The sequence below is a fragment of the Mus caroli genome, chromosome 17 (genome assembly GCF_900094665.2).
Source record: "Mus caroli chromosome 17, CAROLI_EIJ_v1.1, whole genome shotgun sequence".
Classification (NCBI taxonomy): Eukaryota; Metazoa; Chordata; class Mammalia; order Rodentia; family Muridae; genus Mus; species Mus caroli.
The window spans coordinates 46,790,363-46,807,855 of record NC_034586.1 but is presented as its reverse complement, the minus strand read 5'-3'; the positions used below and the strand labels follow the sequence as shown (position 1 = coordinate 46,807,855).

Here is a 17,493-nt window from a genome sequence, read left to right as displayed (position 1 = left end):
TTATGCTTATTTTGTAAGAAGAATTCAGGGCTTCTGTATTTTCCCTTGCAATCACTTCAAATATTTATTGCAACATGTAGTAACAGGATTTAGTTAGAAATGTATATATTTAGTGGCTTGAAGAGAGCAATTCCCAAGCTATGAGGATGCCTTTGGAGTGGCTGAAGTCAGACACCCTCTACTCTCCAGTGCCAAGCACATGAGAGGCCTGGGCAGGGCCAGACCAGAGATCCCTTCAGTTTTCCTGAGGTTGCTTCTAGGAAACAATCCAGAAGCATATTTGCCTCTAAAGGACCCCAGGCATCTTGAACCGATCCCATGTAGTATCTTGACAGTCTGTCCATTTAGCAGAATACTCAGATATCAAAGGCACACAAAGACCTTCAACCCTGTGCCCTTGAATTGGGATTTGGAAGAATATGCAAATTAGAGTGAGGATGCTGAGTGTGTTCATGCAAGCAATTGCCAGAGTAGCTTCTCCCATCCTCAACAACAAGCGGCCTTAATGGACTTCCACAAAATGGTCCCTTCAGATAGTTCCTTTTTAAAGATTTACTGTAATCTCTTCCTTGCTTCCCTTGGTTCCTAGAATGGAGTCTTGGGAATACTGGAAGATCTCAGCTGGTCTCAGGCTTTAAATACCACATGGATACTGATGCTGTAAAATCTCCAGCCACCTGACTTAGAGAGTGTGTGTATATCCTTCCTTCTCTCTTCCCCTCTCTCCCTTCTTCCTTTCCTTCTTCCCTTCCTCCATCCCTCCCTCCCTCCATTCCTTCCTTCCTAACACAGAGTCTTGTGTAGTTCAGGCTGGCCTTGAACTTGTGCTACAGTTGAGTATGGCCTTGAACATTTGGTTTTCTTGACTCCACCTCCTGAGTCCTGGGATTATAGGTGTGCACCACCATGCCTGGTTCACTCAGCAGTTAGGATTAAACCCAGGACTTTACAAATACTAGACAAGTAGTCTGCAAACTGAGTCGCAGTCCTAGCTTCAGACTTGAATGTGTTTTCAACGGTCTGGCAGACATATCTACGTGGATGTCATCTGGATACGTCACATTTATCACTGATGGAACTGAATTGTCCATCTTCTTCCCTTGCCAAGCCTGTGCCAACCAAAGCATCCCCCCCCATTGTGATTCATCCCTCTAACTGCAAGGTCAACAATCCATTGGAGTCATCTCATCTGCTTTCAACCTGTCCCTTGGTATAAAGATGCCAACGTGAAAGCAGTCAGAGGCCATTGCTTCTCGCCATTACCAAACTGCTTGGAAAGCTAGCATGTACTGACTGGACCACTCAATCTGGAAGGCGAGGGTCCTTTTAAAACTATCAAGCCACATTACATCTGCCCTTTAAGAACTTCCCTGTTCTTCTGACTAAAGGCTCTGTTTTCTCTGTGTCCTGGGAGGTCTGTATAATCCTGTCCCTGTGGGCTTTTTAATAGACAGGTAGTCACCGCAGTCCTACCCACCTCGAGAGCAACAGAAGCTTGGGAAGTTTGAGGAAACTGTCTCAAGGCTTAGGGTAGATATGACACCTTTCTAGCTAGCTCCGGATCCTTCACCTTCTGAACTACAAGACCGCTTATGAAGTTTGGGCCTGGAAGACAATAAACGCATGTGTGTCCCTGAGCTTCTCCAGGCTTCCATGTATGTGGAATTAATTTTCAAATAAGGACAGCCTGGGAGGCTATGTCAGTCCCATGTCCCTACAAGGATCACATTGCGACCCTCTGTCTTCCTTGTGTTTGAATCCATATCTCTCTGTCCATTCCAGAACTCTAGACATCTGAGCTCCAGGCTAGGGGAAGGTAGGTGTTTCCTGTGTCCTTTTCTAAGACCACATGGCCTTTTGAGAGTATGTATGGCCTTTTCCTTGGGAAAACATCCCACAGGGTGAGAACAGGAGACTCTGGTCACTGCTTATTGCTTAGAAGCTGGCTGTACTGAATACCTGTCCCCTTATACTGTGATTCCCTGGGAGACCAGACCCTGGCTCCTGGAGGCTCCTACTTGGAGCCACTTCTTTCTCCCAGGGTGGTTTCCAGGGACACAGCATACTGGTTATCATCCTAGGCTATGCTTGATCAGCCAGCCTTACCAGGCCTGTCCTACAAGAGGGCATTTCTGAACAGAATATCCCCATGTCTTCCTCCTTAGGGGCTGAAACAGTTGTGTTCTGTGACGTTATGTCACATCGAGTGGCTCACAGCAGGGCGCACTTGCTGTCTAAAATTCTGTGGTATTTCTGCTGTGTTGGCAGTTTTAACTGTTGCCACGACCTAAAGTCTCCTGAGAAGAGATCCTCAGTTGAACAATTACCTAGGTCAGATTCTTGATCTTTAAACTGATGTAGAAAGAGCCAGCCTCTTGTGCTTGGCACCAGTCCTTGGGCAGGCGCCCTTGAACGCTGGGAGAGGAGAAGGTAGCCTAGGGCACCTGTGTGAGTAGCCTGCTTGCATTTATTTCTGTGCTCGTGACCGTGGATGTGATGCGACTAGGGGCATCGCATCCTGCCTTGTCTTCCCTTCAATGACAGACTGAGACCTGAGATTATAATTTTAATGGCCATTTATAAAGAACTATATGTACCTGATGCCAGTCTCTACATGTGCAAGAACTGGGATACTGGCATGCTTGAGTGTGTGTGTGTGTGTGTGTGTGTGTGTGTGTGTGTGTGTGTGTGACAGAGACAGAGAGAGACAGAGAGAGAAAGATGAGATCAGCATTAGGTGTTACTCAAAGAATTGTTTATCATTTATAGGTAGGCCTCTCACTGGGACCTGGGGTATAATGACTAGGCTAGGCAGGATGGCCACCAAGGGCTCCACAGGCATTCATTTGCCTCTGCCTCCCTGGTGCTGGGATTATAAACTCTGCCAAGCCTGGATTTTTACAAGGGTTTTGGGATTGAGTTCAGGGCCCTTCCTCAGGCTGGTAGGACTAAATATCTCTTAGAGCTCGTGTCCCTTGTTTTAGTATCTGCTATTTGAGATGCCACATCACACAGATGACAGTATGTTTTGTCTAAGTCTCTGTGACAGATCTGGATTTTTCTGTCTTAGATTTTTCTAGGGGAAGAAGTAAGAACATGGTTAAATCTCTGGCCAAGTATTGAAGCAAGATGACTGGGTTCTGAGCCAGATAATTTTGTTAGAATCAGTTTATTCCAGATGGACTGGTTTGAAGTCAGTTTATTCGTTTACATGTCAGACAGTATGCTACTTCAGAAAGGCTATGCTAGAGGAAGCATTGAAATAAAAAATAACCTGTTGTAGGTTGCTTAATGAACCACAGTCTCACACCTGGGTACACCAAAGCCTCTTTTAAATTTTTTCTCTTTTAAATTTTATGTAAATCATACCCAGATGGTTAATGGAAGCAAAAATTGCTTTTTACCAAGGTAAGTGGAAACCTTGGAGCTTCATTTTTAAACTATCATAACAAGCATTAATTCATAATTACTCTATTGTTAGTGCTGTGTGTGTGTTATGTGATGGTGATGTGTGTGGTGATTGTGTATGTGTGGTATGTGATTGTGTGTATGTGTGGTATGCAATTGTGTGTGTGTATGGTATGTGATGATGATGATGTGTGTGTGTGTGTGTGTGTGTGTGTGTGTGTGTTTTGAAAGGCGTCTGGTATGCCAGGAAGGCCACTCAGTCCTCAGCTGGGGCAGAGCGGCTGGGCATCTGGTAGGAGCCCTGCTGTCAGCCACCTAGTATAAGCACCATCCTGTGTTGATTCTCCTCTGTATATCATGTTGCTTCAGGCCTGATGGGCCTAAGAAACTCCAACTTCTGACATCAAGCAGCTTCCAGGGGCTCCCCCAAGGCATGCTGTTTCCACACAGAGAGGTGACTGTGAGTGAGTGGAGTCTCCCTCTGGTGGCTGCTTGCCCATGCTTCTGATCGAAGGTCCACTTGTGTGCAGGGTCAGGCAGGGAGGGTTTGAATTGGGGACCAGCCAGCTCAGCCATCAGTGAGTTGGGTGAACCAGGCATGCTGGCAAGCCTCTGTAGTTATGCCAAAAGCCAAGGCCTGTAACTCTGACCACCCTTCATTACGCTCTGCTTCTCCAGAATTTCTGCTTGGAGTTGCCTTATAGTCTTTTAATTTCTATTACATACATACATACACACACACACACACACACACACACACACACACACACACACTAGTGCACATGTGTGCGTGCACACATATACATGCATGCTTTTGTATACATATGTGGAAGTCGGAAGACAGCTTGTGGGAGTAAGTTTGCTCCTTGTGCATGTGGGTCTCAGGGATTTCACTGAGCGTGGCAGCAAATTCTTCTCCCTTCTGAGCCACCTCACTGGCCCATCCCAGACTGACTTTGATTGATATACTTTTTATTTTGGTAGGTGTTACCAGCTTCTCCTTGGTAAAGGTTGAGCCCTTTAATGGCCTTACCAATTCATTTTCTAAATTTGTTTTCTTTGTCGAAGATGTTTCCTAAATTTCATTGAAAATTGCCTTCAAATTTCTTTTCTTCATTGAAAAAGACTTCAGAGTTATAGCTGACATCACTTTTAATCATATTGTTACCTCAAGATCTGTCCTTGAGAGGCTGCTCCATCCAGAGACCACCACTGGGATTGGCTATGTGTGTCAGTTGCTAAGCCTTTTCCCAGAAGCTGGAAACCAATGGAAGTATGTTACATGAGAGCCCCCTCCACCCAAATGTCATTGTTTTGTCTAGTGTATAAGCCACATTGCCTGTACCTTTCATTCTATGGTGATGTCTTACACAGAGACCAACTCTAATCGGATCCCTTCTCTTCCTCTCTCCCTCCTCTTATAGCCTTCCTCCTCTTCTTCTCTCCCTCCTTCTTTCATCCTTCCTCCCCTTTTTGTTTTTCTTTCTTGTCTTTCTATCTGTGTCCTGTTGTTGGGAGCCGTCCCCTGGCTCACATGGACCGGGGACACTCCTGGGAGGCAAACTGGGGCTGAAAAGACAGGAACTAGGCAGAGAAAAATGGAAGCCAAGGCAAAGTTCCTGATAAAGGTTCAAATGTTTAATAAAAATCTGTGCTTATTAAGGGGGCAAACCCATCCCCTGTCACGCCAAGTTTCTTGATGTTGTGATGCCCAGTTGTCAGGACAGCCTTTTAGCAGTAAGTTGCCAAGTTCACAGATTGCAGTTAACTCAGGAAAATCTCAAGGACCAGTTCAGCCTCTCTGCAGGTGGTAGGCAGTGTCACATCAAAGGAAACCAACTGAGTCAGAAGAGCTGCACTGCAGGTGGCCCTGCCTCAGTGGCCTGAACCAGCCTGCTTTAGGCTGGAGGAAGTTACATCCTGTCTTTGAGATTCCAGGCTGGCTATAAAGTCTCAATCCTCCTGTGTTAGCCTCCATACGCTGAGATCATGCCCATGCCCAGCTTTCCTGGAGATCTTTCAGTGGCATAGAGATACATGCATACATAATACATACATACATACATACGTATGTGCAAGTGTGCGTGTACATGCATATGTGTGCGTGCGTGCATGCATGTCTGGTTTACCACAACTTGTTTTCCGGTACTGCTGCCCCGTCGTTGACATTCAGGAAAGATTTGGAGGCTTCGTTACCTATCCTGTGATTCTTTTTATAAAAGAAGACGATGCAGAATTTCATTCTCTGTTCCTCCAGGTCTCAGAAGGCTGAGCTTCACAATGAAGGCTACATCCTGGAATTGGATTACTGCTCCTCCTTAGAACACCTGGCAGACCAGAAGCTCATCCCAGAGTTCATTAAGAAGGTAAGAACCACAATGTAACAGTGACAAAAGGAACAGCTCCCAGAGCGGGCACCTGAATGGATGCGCTGGAGAGCAGGTAGCTGGTTAGCTACACTGCAAGAGAACAGCTGGAGATGACTTCTGCTGAGGCCGGGGCAACCCCAGTCTTGTCTTCTAGTGCTAGAGTTGGATCCCAGCCTACAGACCTACAGGCTCACTACTGAACACACTCAGACCCTTGAATGGGTCTGACTCATAGAAGCGACCTTGTTGCAGTGAATTAGTTAACTGCTCTGGCTCCTGGCAGGGTTGGGCACTTCTAAACCTCCCAAGGCTAGCAAACACTCCCCTCCTGTGTTCCTGGCTTAATACCTTCTAAATTTATATTTTATCTCTGCTGCCCTGCTACCTTCTGGGCAGCCCCACCCCAACCCCATAGGGCTGTTTTCCCTTTCCACCTACATTGTTGAGTGATTTCTCTCCTGCAGCTCAAATCTGACCCATCCTCTAAGTCATGGTGATTCTCCTCCTCTTCCCCTCTCGGTCCCTAGCTCTCACAATCTAAAAGTCCCTCCTCCATCTCCTTGCCCAACCAATGGCTGTAGAGCAGTTCTTTATTACCAATCAAAGTCAACTGGGGGCGGAGGGAGGGTGCAGGTCAGGAGCCCTTGGGTCTAGAAGCAGCTTTTGGGAGTGGAATTAAGATCAAGCATTTGAACCAATCCCCAACACCACCTCTCCCTTGCCCTGGGGTCTTTGTTGTCTTTTCCCTTCCTCACTTGGGAACGAGCCAGTGGGTATAGATGTACCATTGTACCAGGAAACATTGCCCACCTGCAGGGACTGTCGGCCACCTAACCTAGAAGTGCTGCTTGGTGGCTTTGAACTTGTTCTATGTAGGAGGTGCTCAAGGGCATCTCCACACCCAATCGCAGGCACAATTTGAATTCGACATGACATTTGCACTCACGACTGGGGCTCAGCTCTTTCCTCCTGTGTATCATGTTTTCTTTTATGTAGTCATCCAGTGTGCCGCTATGGGCCCAAGGCCACGTCCAGAGAGTCCTGACACTAACCTATGTGTACAGACCGTCATACGACATTCCTGTGCACTGTGGAAGGTCTGGGATAGCAAGTATTTTTTGTTTTGTTTTGAGATAGACTCCTATGGAGTCTAAGCTGGCCTCGAAGTCACTATGTAGCAGAGAGTGACCCTGGAGTTCTAATACTCCTTAACTTTTTCTCCATAGTACTGGGATTATGGGATGTATCACCATGTCTGGTTTCTGTACTAGGAGTTGAACTGAGAATCTTGGTCATTCTAAGCAAGCATTTTGCCAAACTGAGCCACATCTTCCACTGTCCTGTGTTTATTGTAAACTTCTTCTGTGTGTGTGTGTGTGTGCTCGTAGAAATGAGTAATAGCTCTTGTAACTGAGCCTTATGCTCTGCTCACGCACAGGAGCCATCCTTTTTTATGACTGGCACTCAGTAGGTTTTTTTCACAGCACCGCAGACATGTGAGTGACTTGATGAACAATGAAATTGTGGAAGCTTTGATGTGACTAAGTAATAAGGATTTTTCAGGGCCTTTATCATCTCATGGAACCACAGTGGTACCTGCAGGGTGTTTTTTGACATGTCATAAGGAAACTGACTGTGATTGACCCTCACAAGTCCAAACAGCCACTTGAGGTCCAAATAGCTAGTGACTGAGTTTTCTAGTAAGCCTTGCTGATTGTCATCTTTGAGCCAGGAACAGAACGTGATGTGGAGTGGAGCACAGACTCACTGTGATCCTGATGGTTGGGTAGGCACGGTGGGTGAGCGTTTGCTGGGAGGAAGCAGCTAAACTGAAGCACGGGTGGCAGAGGCTGCCTGTGTGATACAGGATGGGAGAGGTGCTGAGGCTGAGATGGGAGGTAGGAGGACCAGTTGGTGACATGGCTGTGTGGGGACAGGACAAGGAGTCTCCAAGCTTAGGTGAGAGACTGAGGCGGTGGGAGCAGTTGGGACCAAAGCCTCATACACAGGCAGAGAAGAGGCCAGAGAGAGCCAGCTCTCAGCAGAGAGGGCTACATTATGAGGGATTTTGCAGAAGGGTGGAGAAGTGAGATTTCCTTTAAGGGTTGTTTCTTTTCTTCCTTCGTTTCGCCGTCTGCATCTGTTGAGCTTTCAAGGCGCCAAGGCCCTGGGAGTAATCACTCACATTGGGAGGAGCCAGGAGCCCCAGACCAAGAGCCAGATAAGCCCTCCAAGAGTCAAACTTAGATAATTTTGCTAGGACCATGAAGGGCGCTTCTACTTTGGCAGAATTTAGATGATTATTTAAAAATGGAGGTGGGTTTGTTTGTGTTCACTCGTGAATACACAGTGTTTTTTCTAAATCACGTAAGTACCTACATCAGGAGGGCCATCTTCTTTGCAAATAATACTCTAAAAAAGTTGGATAGTGACATCTTAGAATCTGCAATTGCTAATGACCTGAAGCATGGGGGGCATGTGATTACACCTTGGTTGCTTGAGATAGCTGCCGTGTGGGGGGAAGCTGTGGGAGGAGAGGTTTCATATGCTGTCTCCAGTGTGCTCATTTGTAAACTACTCATAAGTGCCTTGGCCAGAACCAACCAAGATCATTGTATGGTAGACCCGTGGCATCAGGTGTTCAGGAAGTGGCACTCTGCTCTGTGGGCTACTCGGCTATTGTGCTTCCAGAATGCATCATTTGTATAGGGTCTAAGCCCTGGAGGATGTCAGCTGTATCTTACTTAACTTTTAATGTTCCCTCTTATCCTAGCAGTTTCTTTGCCCACTCGTGGTATGTGTGAGTGTATAGGCACCGGTGCCTGAGGATCACTCAATAATTGGTTATAATTGCACCTGCTCATTCTATATGCTTAATAGAAACCCTGGGTCTTGTGGATAGTTAGTGACTGCTAGTGGAAGGTCGGTTTTCTGATTCGCTGCCATTCAGGTAGGAGATGAAAGCATTCCCAGGCTCCTGTGGCTTGCTGTCATTTCTGTATATCTGGCCATCTTTTGTGTGACATAAGGATTCCTCCTCCTGTGCCGAATAGACATGTCTTCAGATGAGATTGTAATTAGCCCATTTGCCATTGTCCCATCAAGTGAGATAAACTCATATTCTCTGCATGTTAGAGTTTAACGCAAACCAAGCTGATTTTTTTCCTCCCATAAGAACAATGCCTTAATATTATTTTCCCACCAAATGTTTTAAATTAGTGGAACTTTTTGGCTAGAAAGTGTGACCAGGAGTGGGAAGAGCCCTTGTTATTTCCCCGCAGTTTGGAAAAAAATAAAGTCATCTTTGGGTTGCATACGATCTGCTGAAGATGCTCCAATTACTTACAGTTCCCTCCCCTCAGTGATCCTTATACAGAGGGTCTGAGAGCCCTGTAAAGATGAATCTTCCCTTCCATGGGCTCCTCGGAGTTCTCCGAGTGCTTCTCTGATGTGGTTCTCTGGGGAACTGTGTTCAGTTTTCCCTCTCTTACCCTGCAGTGCATCAGCCAACCGGCCTGTATGTAAATGACTGTGGAGCACAGAACATTGAAAATGCAGAGGACTGGAAGGCTTAGCCAGACCCTTTCCAAGTCTCAGAGCTAAGTTCACAAAGGAGACTGTGGGAATGACTGTGTCCCTTGAATTCCCTTGGGGCAAAGACTCAGCTGTTGTCCTAGGGGTAGGCCTGGGCTGACTGAGGCCCTCAGGCCTTGCCTCTTCCCAGAGGAGAGTGGAGGAAGCCAACCCTACAGTGAATGGCTTCCATGTTCATTCATAAAAAGTTCAGACCTCTTACCCTCTCTGGACCTTCAGGGCAAGCCAGAGGAGCAGGAGCCATTATTGCACCCAAATATTGGCCCAGCTTGAAAATGGTGGCAGCGGGAGGCTGGAGCCAATGACACAGCTTCTTCTTGTCCTAACTGGATAGTGGCTCACAAGTGTTACAAGCACACATGTGTAAGTGAGGATTGAGTGTGCAAAGCTCTTTGCAGTGTCAGGGTCACTTCATAGTCTTCTGATACCTGCTTCTGACACATCTGCAAAGAGGACACAGAGCTAGCAGGGGAAGGCTCTGCCTGGACCTGGGATTGCTGAACAGCAGGGCCTGCCTGGAACTATCCTTCCCAAGGAAAAAGAGACACTGAGGGCTGCAGAGAAACCAAAAGAACTGGAGAAGGCTCTTGAGATGAGTGGTGTCCAAAGAAGGTTCAGTAAATTGAGATGGGAGGTTGACAGTGCCCCAGGTCTGTGGGGGCAAGAGTGTGAAAGGCCCAAGGCCAGGCTCTGTCTCCAGTGTGGGGTAGATCCATAGGCAAAGCTTAGGCAAAGGTGGTGGTCCCCCTTCGTGGGTGGGCTTCTTTTGATCACATGGGAAAAAGTCTTGCTGTAGCCAGCTCAACTGGATTTCCTGTGGGGATGCTGGGAATGGCAGGGAGCCTGGGAGCAGGAGTACTAGAAACTGCATAATGTCAGTGGTGGGTCATGGCAGATCCTGTAATCCTAGCACACAGGAGGCTAAGGCAGGAGGATCAAGGATAGCCTGTGCTACATTGTGAGACTCTTGTCTCACAATTCAAGGACTGGACTACAGCTTTCTGGGAGAGCATTTGCCTAGCATGTGCAAGACCCTGGATCTAATTCCAAGCTACAGGAGAAGAAACAGAGAAATCAGTGTCTCTGTCCCTCCTCTCCTCCCTCACAGTCCACTTTTGTTGGTACATAGGCTTGAGAGGTCATAGGTGTAGTCACCGTGCTCGGCTTCTCTGGGTAAAAGCTTCCTCATCCTGTCTACACTCCCTTTTCACGGTTCATGTGACCTTTGCCCCCATTCACTGTTGATGATGGAGGCAGAGACCTGTAGGACCAGTCACGAACTAAGAGTGTGTTACATTGAATGGGAACAGCGATTGCAGGGAGACCAGGGGGGCTCTTGAGCTTTGCCCAGGGAAAGGGAGCAAGGGATGGGATATTCACTGGGTGGCCTTCGATGGAGGACACTGCTGATGCCTTCTTGGTGAAATCTGAACAGAGGGCAGGACAGACACTTTGCCTGTGGGACAAAGATGGCTCCGTGCTTCCTTACTGGAGCTTATTGAGGTCTTGAGCCTTCTGTAAACAACTAGCGTCTAGTTTTATTCTCCCGAAGATTTGTTTTACGTGTATTTTTCTGAGGGTAGGTGTGCGTGCCACATGTATTCAGGTACCCTGGGGGGCCAGAGAAGGTGTCTGCTCTTCCTGTGTGAGCTGTCAAGGTAAGACCTAGGAATCTGTTAACAGTTTCAGTTCTCAGTGTGACCCAAACCTAGAGACACCTCAGTGGAGGAATTTCTAGATCAGATTGGCCTTTGGTCATATCTTTGTGAGGCATTTTCTTAATTGACATTTTCTTAATTTATGTAGAAGGGCCCAGCCCACTCTTGGCAGTGCCATCCCTAGGCAGGTGGCCTGGGCTGTATAAGACATAGCTGATCAAGCCAGATGGAGCAAGCCAAGAAGCAGATTCCTTCTGTGGTTTCTGCTTCGGCCCCTGTCTTGATATCCTTCAATGATGGACTATGATCAAGACATGTAACCCAAATAAACCCATGCCTCCCCAAGTTGTTTTTGGTCATGGTGTGTATCACAGCAACAGAAAATAAACAAAACAAAAATAAGCTCCAGCCATTATCAAGAGCAGCAAGTACTCTTAGCACAGAGCCTTCCTCCAGACCCAGGGTCTGGCTTGACTTGGCACAAGACTCCCAACTCTGAGTGAAAAGAAAATTCTGTAAACAGGCGTCCATGCCCTTGCCATAGTCCTGTTTGTGAGACCATAAGAACCGTGGCATTTTTAAAAGGTGGGAAAAAGTGAGGGTTTGTGGAGGGGAGGAAAAAAAATGGAATCTCAGAATGAGATGTCTTCAGTGAGGAGGAAGTGAACTAGAGACTGGCAGAACAGAGTGGGCTTGGCACTCAGCACTACAGAGACAGAGAGAGACAGGCTGACAGAAACCGAGAGAGGGAGGGAAGGAGGAAGGGAGACAGAGACAGACAGAGACATGGAGAGAATGTATGTCACAGGCGATGAAGGTGAGTACCACAGGGCCTGCAAATATAACAATGGATAGGACAGCTCTTCCTCTGAAGCTGGAGAAGGTAGGAGGGAGCTGTAGGCTTAGAAGTCCGTGATGGGGGCTTGGCTGCTGTCTGGAGGCTTCTGTTTCCTCTCCTACCCTGCTCTGAACTCCTGGTATTTTTTTATTGGCAGTCATCTCTGTTCTGTCCAGATGTCATTGAATCCCTTGGCACCCACTGTGGAGGCAGAGATCATGAGCTTGCACATTCCTCCCAAGGGTGTACTTTCCTCATCTTCTTCTTCTCTATGATGCAGTACTGGTAGGTCAGAGTTCACGCTGGTCTCCTTGAGCAGGTCTGTGAGGACTTGCTGGATAGGAGACTCAAGGAGTATCGTAAGGAGCCCGCCCCTTCATGTCCCACGTTCATGCCCATCCCACAATCCCACCAGTCTAGCTGGGGACACAATGGCAGAGGGTGGGGGCGGGGCTCATGAGAGCATAGTAGGACAAGGAGAGGTGAGCCTTTCTGGAGATGTGGTCAGACAAATGCCATCTACCGTGTTGCAGGTCCACACAGCCTAGATTCTGCTAAACAAGCAAGAGCAACAGGTGCCTGCCCAGGCTATGCTGTTGCTGCCAATCATATCTTCACACATATCAGCTCTTCCAGCTTTGATGCCCACTATCCCCTCTACCCCCTCAGTCTCTGAAGGACAATGTCGTTTATGTCTCATCAAGTCTGCTCAATAGAAATGACAGCCAAGCCACTTATTTTAAAGTGTGTAATGGCCCTGGTTTGGTTTGGTTTGGTTTCGTTTGGTTTGGTTTGGTTTGGTTTGGTTTTTTTGAGACAGGGTTTCTCTGTGTAGCCCTGGCTGTCCTAGAACTCACTCTGTAGACCAGGCTGGCCTCGAACTCAGAAATCTGCCTATCTCTACTTCCCAAGTGCTGGGATTAAAGATGTGCACCACCACTGCCCGGCCCTGGCCTCAAACTCTTGATCTTCCTGCTTCAGCCCCTGAAACTGGGATTACAGGCAGGTGTCCACACAGTCCATTTAACATAGAACCTTTTAGGAATGCATTCCCAACCAACACATTTCTACTTAGGATCAGTTACTAGCCTAGCTACACAATGTCTATTTTAAACTCTACAAATTTTATAAAAGAGGAGTCTTTTTCCCCCCATGTTTCAAGAAGCAATTTTATCCTGTGCAACTTTTTGTCTTGTGACTCTGTCATCTGAGAGATGACAGGGACACCTGGTGCAGACACTACCTTTATATGTTTACTTCTGACACATATCATTTGGGATCCGAATTCTTACCGTTTACTCATGGCGGCAGCAGGGACAGTCTGATGCCACACGTGCTTGTTAAGGAATCATGTGCTCTCTGGTGACCTTTATAAAAAAAAAATAATGGGGAAAAGTCCGTTTTATTGAAGTCAGTATAAAAGTGGGCAGTGTGTGAGGAGTTAGCACAATGAGATGAGCTTGCCATGGCGGTGCAGCTGTGATGCCAGCACTTGGAAGACTGAGGCTGGAGGATCCTTTCGGACTAGCTTGGATCTTCCGCTTGCTCCAGGCCTGGGTGTCGCCCAGATCACAGCGGTCCCTTTGAATTTATGTACGGAATCTCCCCCCTGCCTTTGTAGAAGAAAACTTAGTATAGCCTCCCCTCAATGCTTTATGAATTTGATGCTCTAGGAAGTTTTCAACGTTTACTGAATGTATCCCCAGGTTTGTTGCCTCGCAAACCACATTAAATTAACTCAAGCTTTCTTCATTCGTGTGTTCTTCCCAACAAGGGATTTGAGGTTCCTGTTCAGGGGCACAGAGCCCCTGTGCCATGAGAGATGCTCTGAAGTCCAATGGGCAAAGTCCACACTTTGCTTCTGAAAAGAAGAGGCTGAGGCTGAAATCAGCCAGGTCTGAGTGTGTGTGCCGTGTGTGTAAGGACTATGCATACTGCCTTCTTGTTCAAGTTAGTGATGCCAGCCTGTGCGAGTTCCTTACAGTTGGTCTAACTCTTGGCAGTGGGGGTCATCTGTTTCCAGATACCTACTTGGGTCACTTTTTTTTTCCATTTCTTTTGAATTTTTGCTTGCACCTCACCTTCTTTGTTTACTTATTTAGACAGGATCTTAGGCTGACCTTGAACTCAGCCCACCTACCTCTGCCTTCTACTCGGTGGGGGTATGGGCATATATCTGCACCACACAGCTGGTGCCCCCTGTCTTTCCCCATTACTGAGATTGTAATTGGTTGCACTGGGAATCAGTACACAGACATTTCAAGTTGTTCATAATCCGTAACATGCATCAAAAATTTAAAAAGCTGTGTATTATTACATTTCTTAAAGACTTGTTCCAATGGTAGCTCCTACTTCAAGATCGAGTCATGTACCGGTGTCTTCAGATGATGGTAATCTCTGTCTGAGGGGGATATATGTAGTGCATGCCTGTATGTGTGGAGCCTCGAGGAGGATGTTGGCTGTTATGCTATGACACTTTCTTCCTCATCCTGACTTCAGACAGGGTCTTTCACTGGATCAGAGGGGTCCCCATCTCTGCCCCTACCCAGCCCTGGGGTAATAGATGTGCCAGCTCCAAGGGTCCCCATCTCTGCCCCCCAGCACTGGGGTAATGGACACTGATGTGCCCAGCTTTGACATGGTGCTGGGAATTTGAGCTCAGGTGTTCACATTTGTGCAGCAAGCTCTCTTGCCTAAGGAGCTCTAGCCCCCTAAGCTGAACCACCATCAGCAGAGATGTTTCGGGGAACATGAGGAAACATTTTGTTTAGAAAACACATTGACTAAAATCAACATGGGCTATAAGTCATTTAAACTCTTAAAGACCTATCACATGTGTGTTCTGAGCTCACATCTCAAGCCACAAGCAGCAAGCAGCTCGAGAACTTGATACTTGTCGTGGCTTTTGGAACCACAAAGTCACACCCCCTAACCCTACCCAAATGGCATCACAAACGGGGGACCAAGTGTTCAAGCATCTAAATCTATGGGGGACATCTCATCCAAACTGTCATGCTCTTCTAAGACAAGAACAAAACAAACGAACAAAACCTTTCCACCTGTGGAATGTTGACAGGCAGTCAGTACCCACCACAGCTCCGCAGTCTACTGTTTCCTGCTTGTAAAAAGCATAAAAGAGGAAATGATTCCCTCTCTATAAAAAATGGTTCTTACTTTAAAAATGGGATGAGGGTAGGATTAGGATTCTGCATCTTGTACTCGCACATGTGCTCACGTGTGTTTGTGCATGTGCAGACTCACACACACACAAACACATACACTACAGAGCCTACACTGACTGGCTGGTTTCAGCCCTGACATATTCAAGACATTCCCTCTTTGAAAGAAAAAAATGTCTGTAGAGTTGTTAAAGAGTTGAGTTTATAAAACCATCCACATATAATAACACTCTGGATTGCCCAGGAAAGGCAACAGGAGTGTGGGTAGAGGCTTATGTCCTTCACAAGGCCAACTCGGCTTTGTTTCTGGTGTCCCTGGGTGCTGTGGCTGGGTCTCTGTTGCTAGGGTAGCCACCATGGCCTTGGATTCCCCCTTCCCTTTTATTTTATCTATTTCAATATGAAGATTGCTCCTTCCCCTCTGCGGCTTCATTGCTACTTTGGCTGCAGCAGATGGTTTGACAACCTCTTTCTCCCCCCCTCCCCGCCCCCTCAGATCTTCCTTCACCACCCTTGAGGCCTAGCAGGCATCTCTCTTCCTTGGGCATCTTCATAGCTGGGGCATATATAGTGTTGAGGGATGCTGGGGGAGGGTGGCAGTGGGCTTCACTTGATTTCACTGCTGTGGCCTGCAGCAGGACTGGTAGGGTACCACCCCACTCATTTCTTACAGAGCAGTCTTTCCTACCTCTGCTTACTCTAATATTTCTTACTGCTTTTAACTTATGTCCTATTTATTAATTTCATTCGTTCATTTGTTCATTCATTCATTCATTCAAGACAGTGGTTCAGGCTTCCCTGGAACTTGCTCTGCAGACCAGACAGGCTTTGAACTTGCATAGATCCTCCTGCCTAGGCTTCCTAAGTGTTAGGATCACAGGTGTATGTGTAGCTCCTGTCTCCCTGTCAGCTATTCAGACATTTGCTATTTTTGCTCTCTGGGCTACTTGCCTTGTGTTGTCTCTCTTCTCTGTGCGGATAGATGGCAAGTTTCTTGGCACTTGGAGGAAGGTAAAAGTGACAGCCATGTGTTGTTGCTCAGGCTGTCAGCTCCTCCTCCTTGGATAGGAAGGAGTTGAAAGGTGACACCAAGAAAGAGAAAGTGCAGAGGGAGGCAGTGAACAGTCAGTATCTTTGTCCTGTAACTCAGAGCCTCTCTAGTCAGCATTTGGGCGGTTGGCAGTTCAGTCAGCCCTCCCTGGAGGTGGCTGGGTTAGGTGTCACATCACACATACCCACTTGATAACTTTGCAGCATGCAGGTTACAAATGTTTGCTGGTACCACCAGTGGGGGGCAGGGAGGAGATAAGAGATACATATGTATCACTTCTATCGGTATGTCTGTGGTCTTTTGAGAAGATGGATCAATCCTGTTTTGAGTGCTAATTATGCACTGTCAGGGAATACATGTGGGAGCTGAGGGGGCTACAGTGGTGCTCAGCCCCCCCTCTGTGAAGCCTCCTGTCTGCCAGGCATTTGTCATCCAAAAGATAAGTGGAGAAGCTGGTGCGAGGGCTGGGGTGTCTTCTCCGTGGAGTGAGTTGATCCTGGCAGTGCTTTGGCTGCCTGCTGCTGTCTCCCCAACACCTGAAGCAGTCAGTCTTGTAACTGTTGACTCTGGGACTCTTCTGAGAGTTCTGAGAGCCAGAGCCATAGGATCTCCAACCCCTGTTGGTTACCCTCTTCTCGTCTCTTCTTCTTTTCCTTTCTTTCTTTTTCTTTCAGTTTTTAAATTATTCCTCCAGATACCAAAGAGGTCAGGGATTAGGATGCTGGCTGGTTGAGTCTCAGTGGCTCAGACCCTCATGCATGAGCCTCCTGGGGACAGCTTTGTCTTCTTTCTGCTCTTCTTACAGCCCTAGCAATAGTTGTTGATTGATATTTTTAACGTGTTTTTAATCTATTCTTTAACAGATGCCATCAGAATTCAGTGGGTTATTCTTTTCCCGATTTTTCTTTCTTTCTTTCTTTTTTTAATTTAAAAATGAGCACTGCCATCAGTCAACTGATCTGTTTGTGAGAGAAGTCTAAACTTGAAGATGCAGCTGTTCCATCAGTCTTGACTTCTGCGTTTCAAAGAATGAAAACTAGGGAGGTTTGTCACCGTGGGGGTGGCACTGTGACATACAGAAGGCGAGAAAACCGAAGTCACCCGCTATTACACATGCAGCTGAGAAATAAAAGAAAACGGAATAAAGTTCCATGTAACTCAATTCTAAATCCACACCTCCAGCGGCAGCCTGTGGCCGCTTCCCCACATGGTCGCAAAGGCAATGGGGAAGAGGTATGGTAATGGGGACAGGGATGTTATTCTAGGGGTAAAAAAGAGATTGTTATGCAGGATATTCGAAGTAGATGTATAAAAGTATGTAAAAATATAGAAAAATTTGAAAAAGAAGATATTTAGATGCATTCCCAGTAGAAACAGTGCTTGATGGAACTGTTCA

At 46.9% G+C, this 17,493-nt stretch overlaps 1 protein-coding gene across 2 annotated transcripts in view; it reads left to right on the top strand.

Moving 5' to 3' along the window:
• Positions 1–17,493, top strand: part of Rftn1 (raftlin, lipid raft linker 1) — a 198,139-nt gene that overhangs the window by 105,695 nt on the left and 74,951 nt on the right. For both annotated transcript variants that reach the window (XM_021149367.1, XM_029471260.1), the window contains exon 4: positions 5,666–5,774. In XM_021149367.1, coding sequence (XP_021005026.1) covers positions 5,666–5,774 — 109 coding nt within the window. The remainder of the gene's footprint in view (positions 1–5,665; positions 5,775–17,493) is intronic.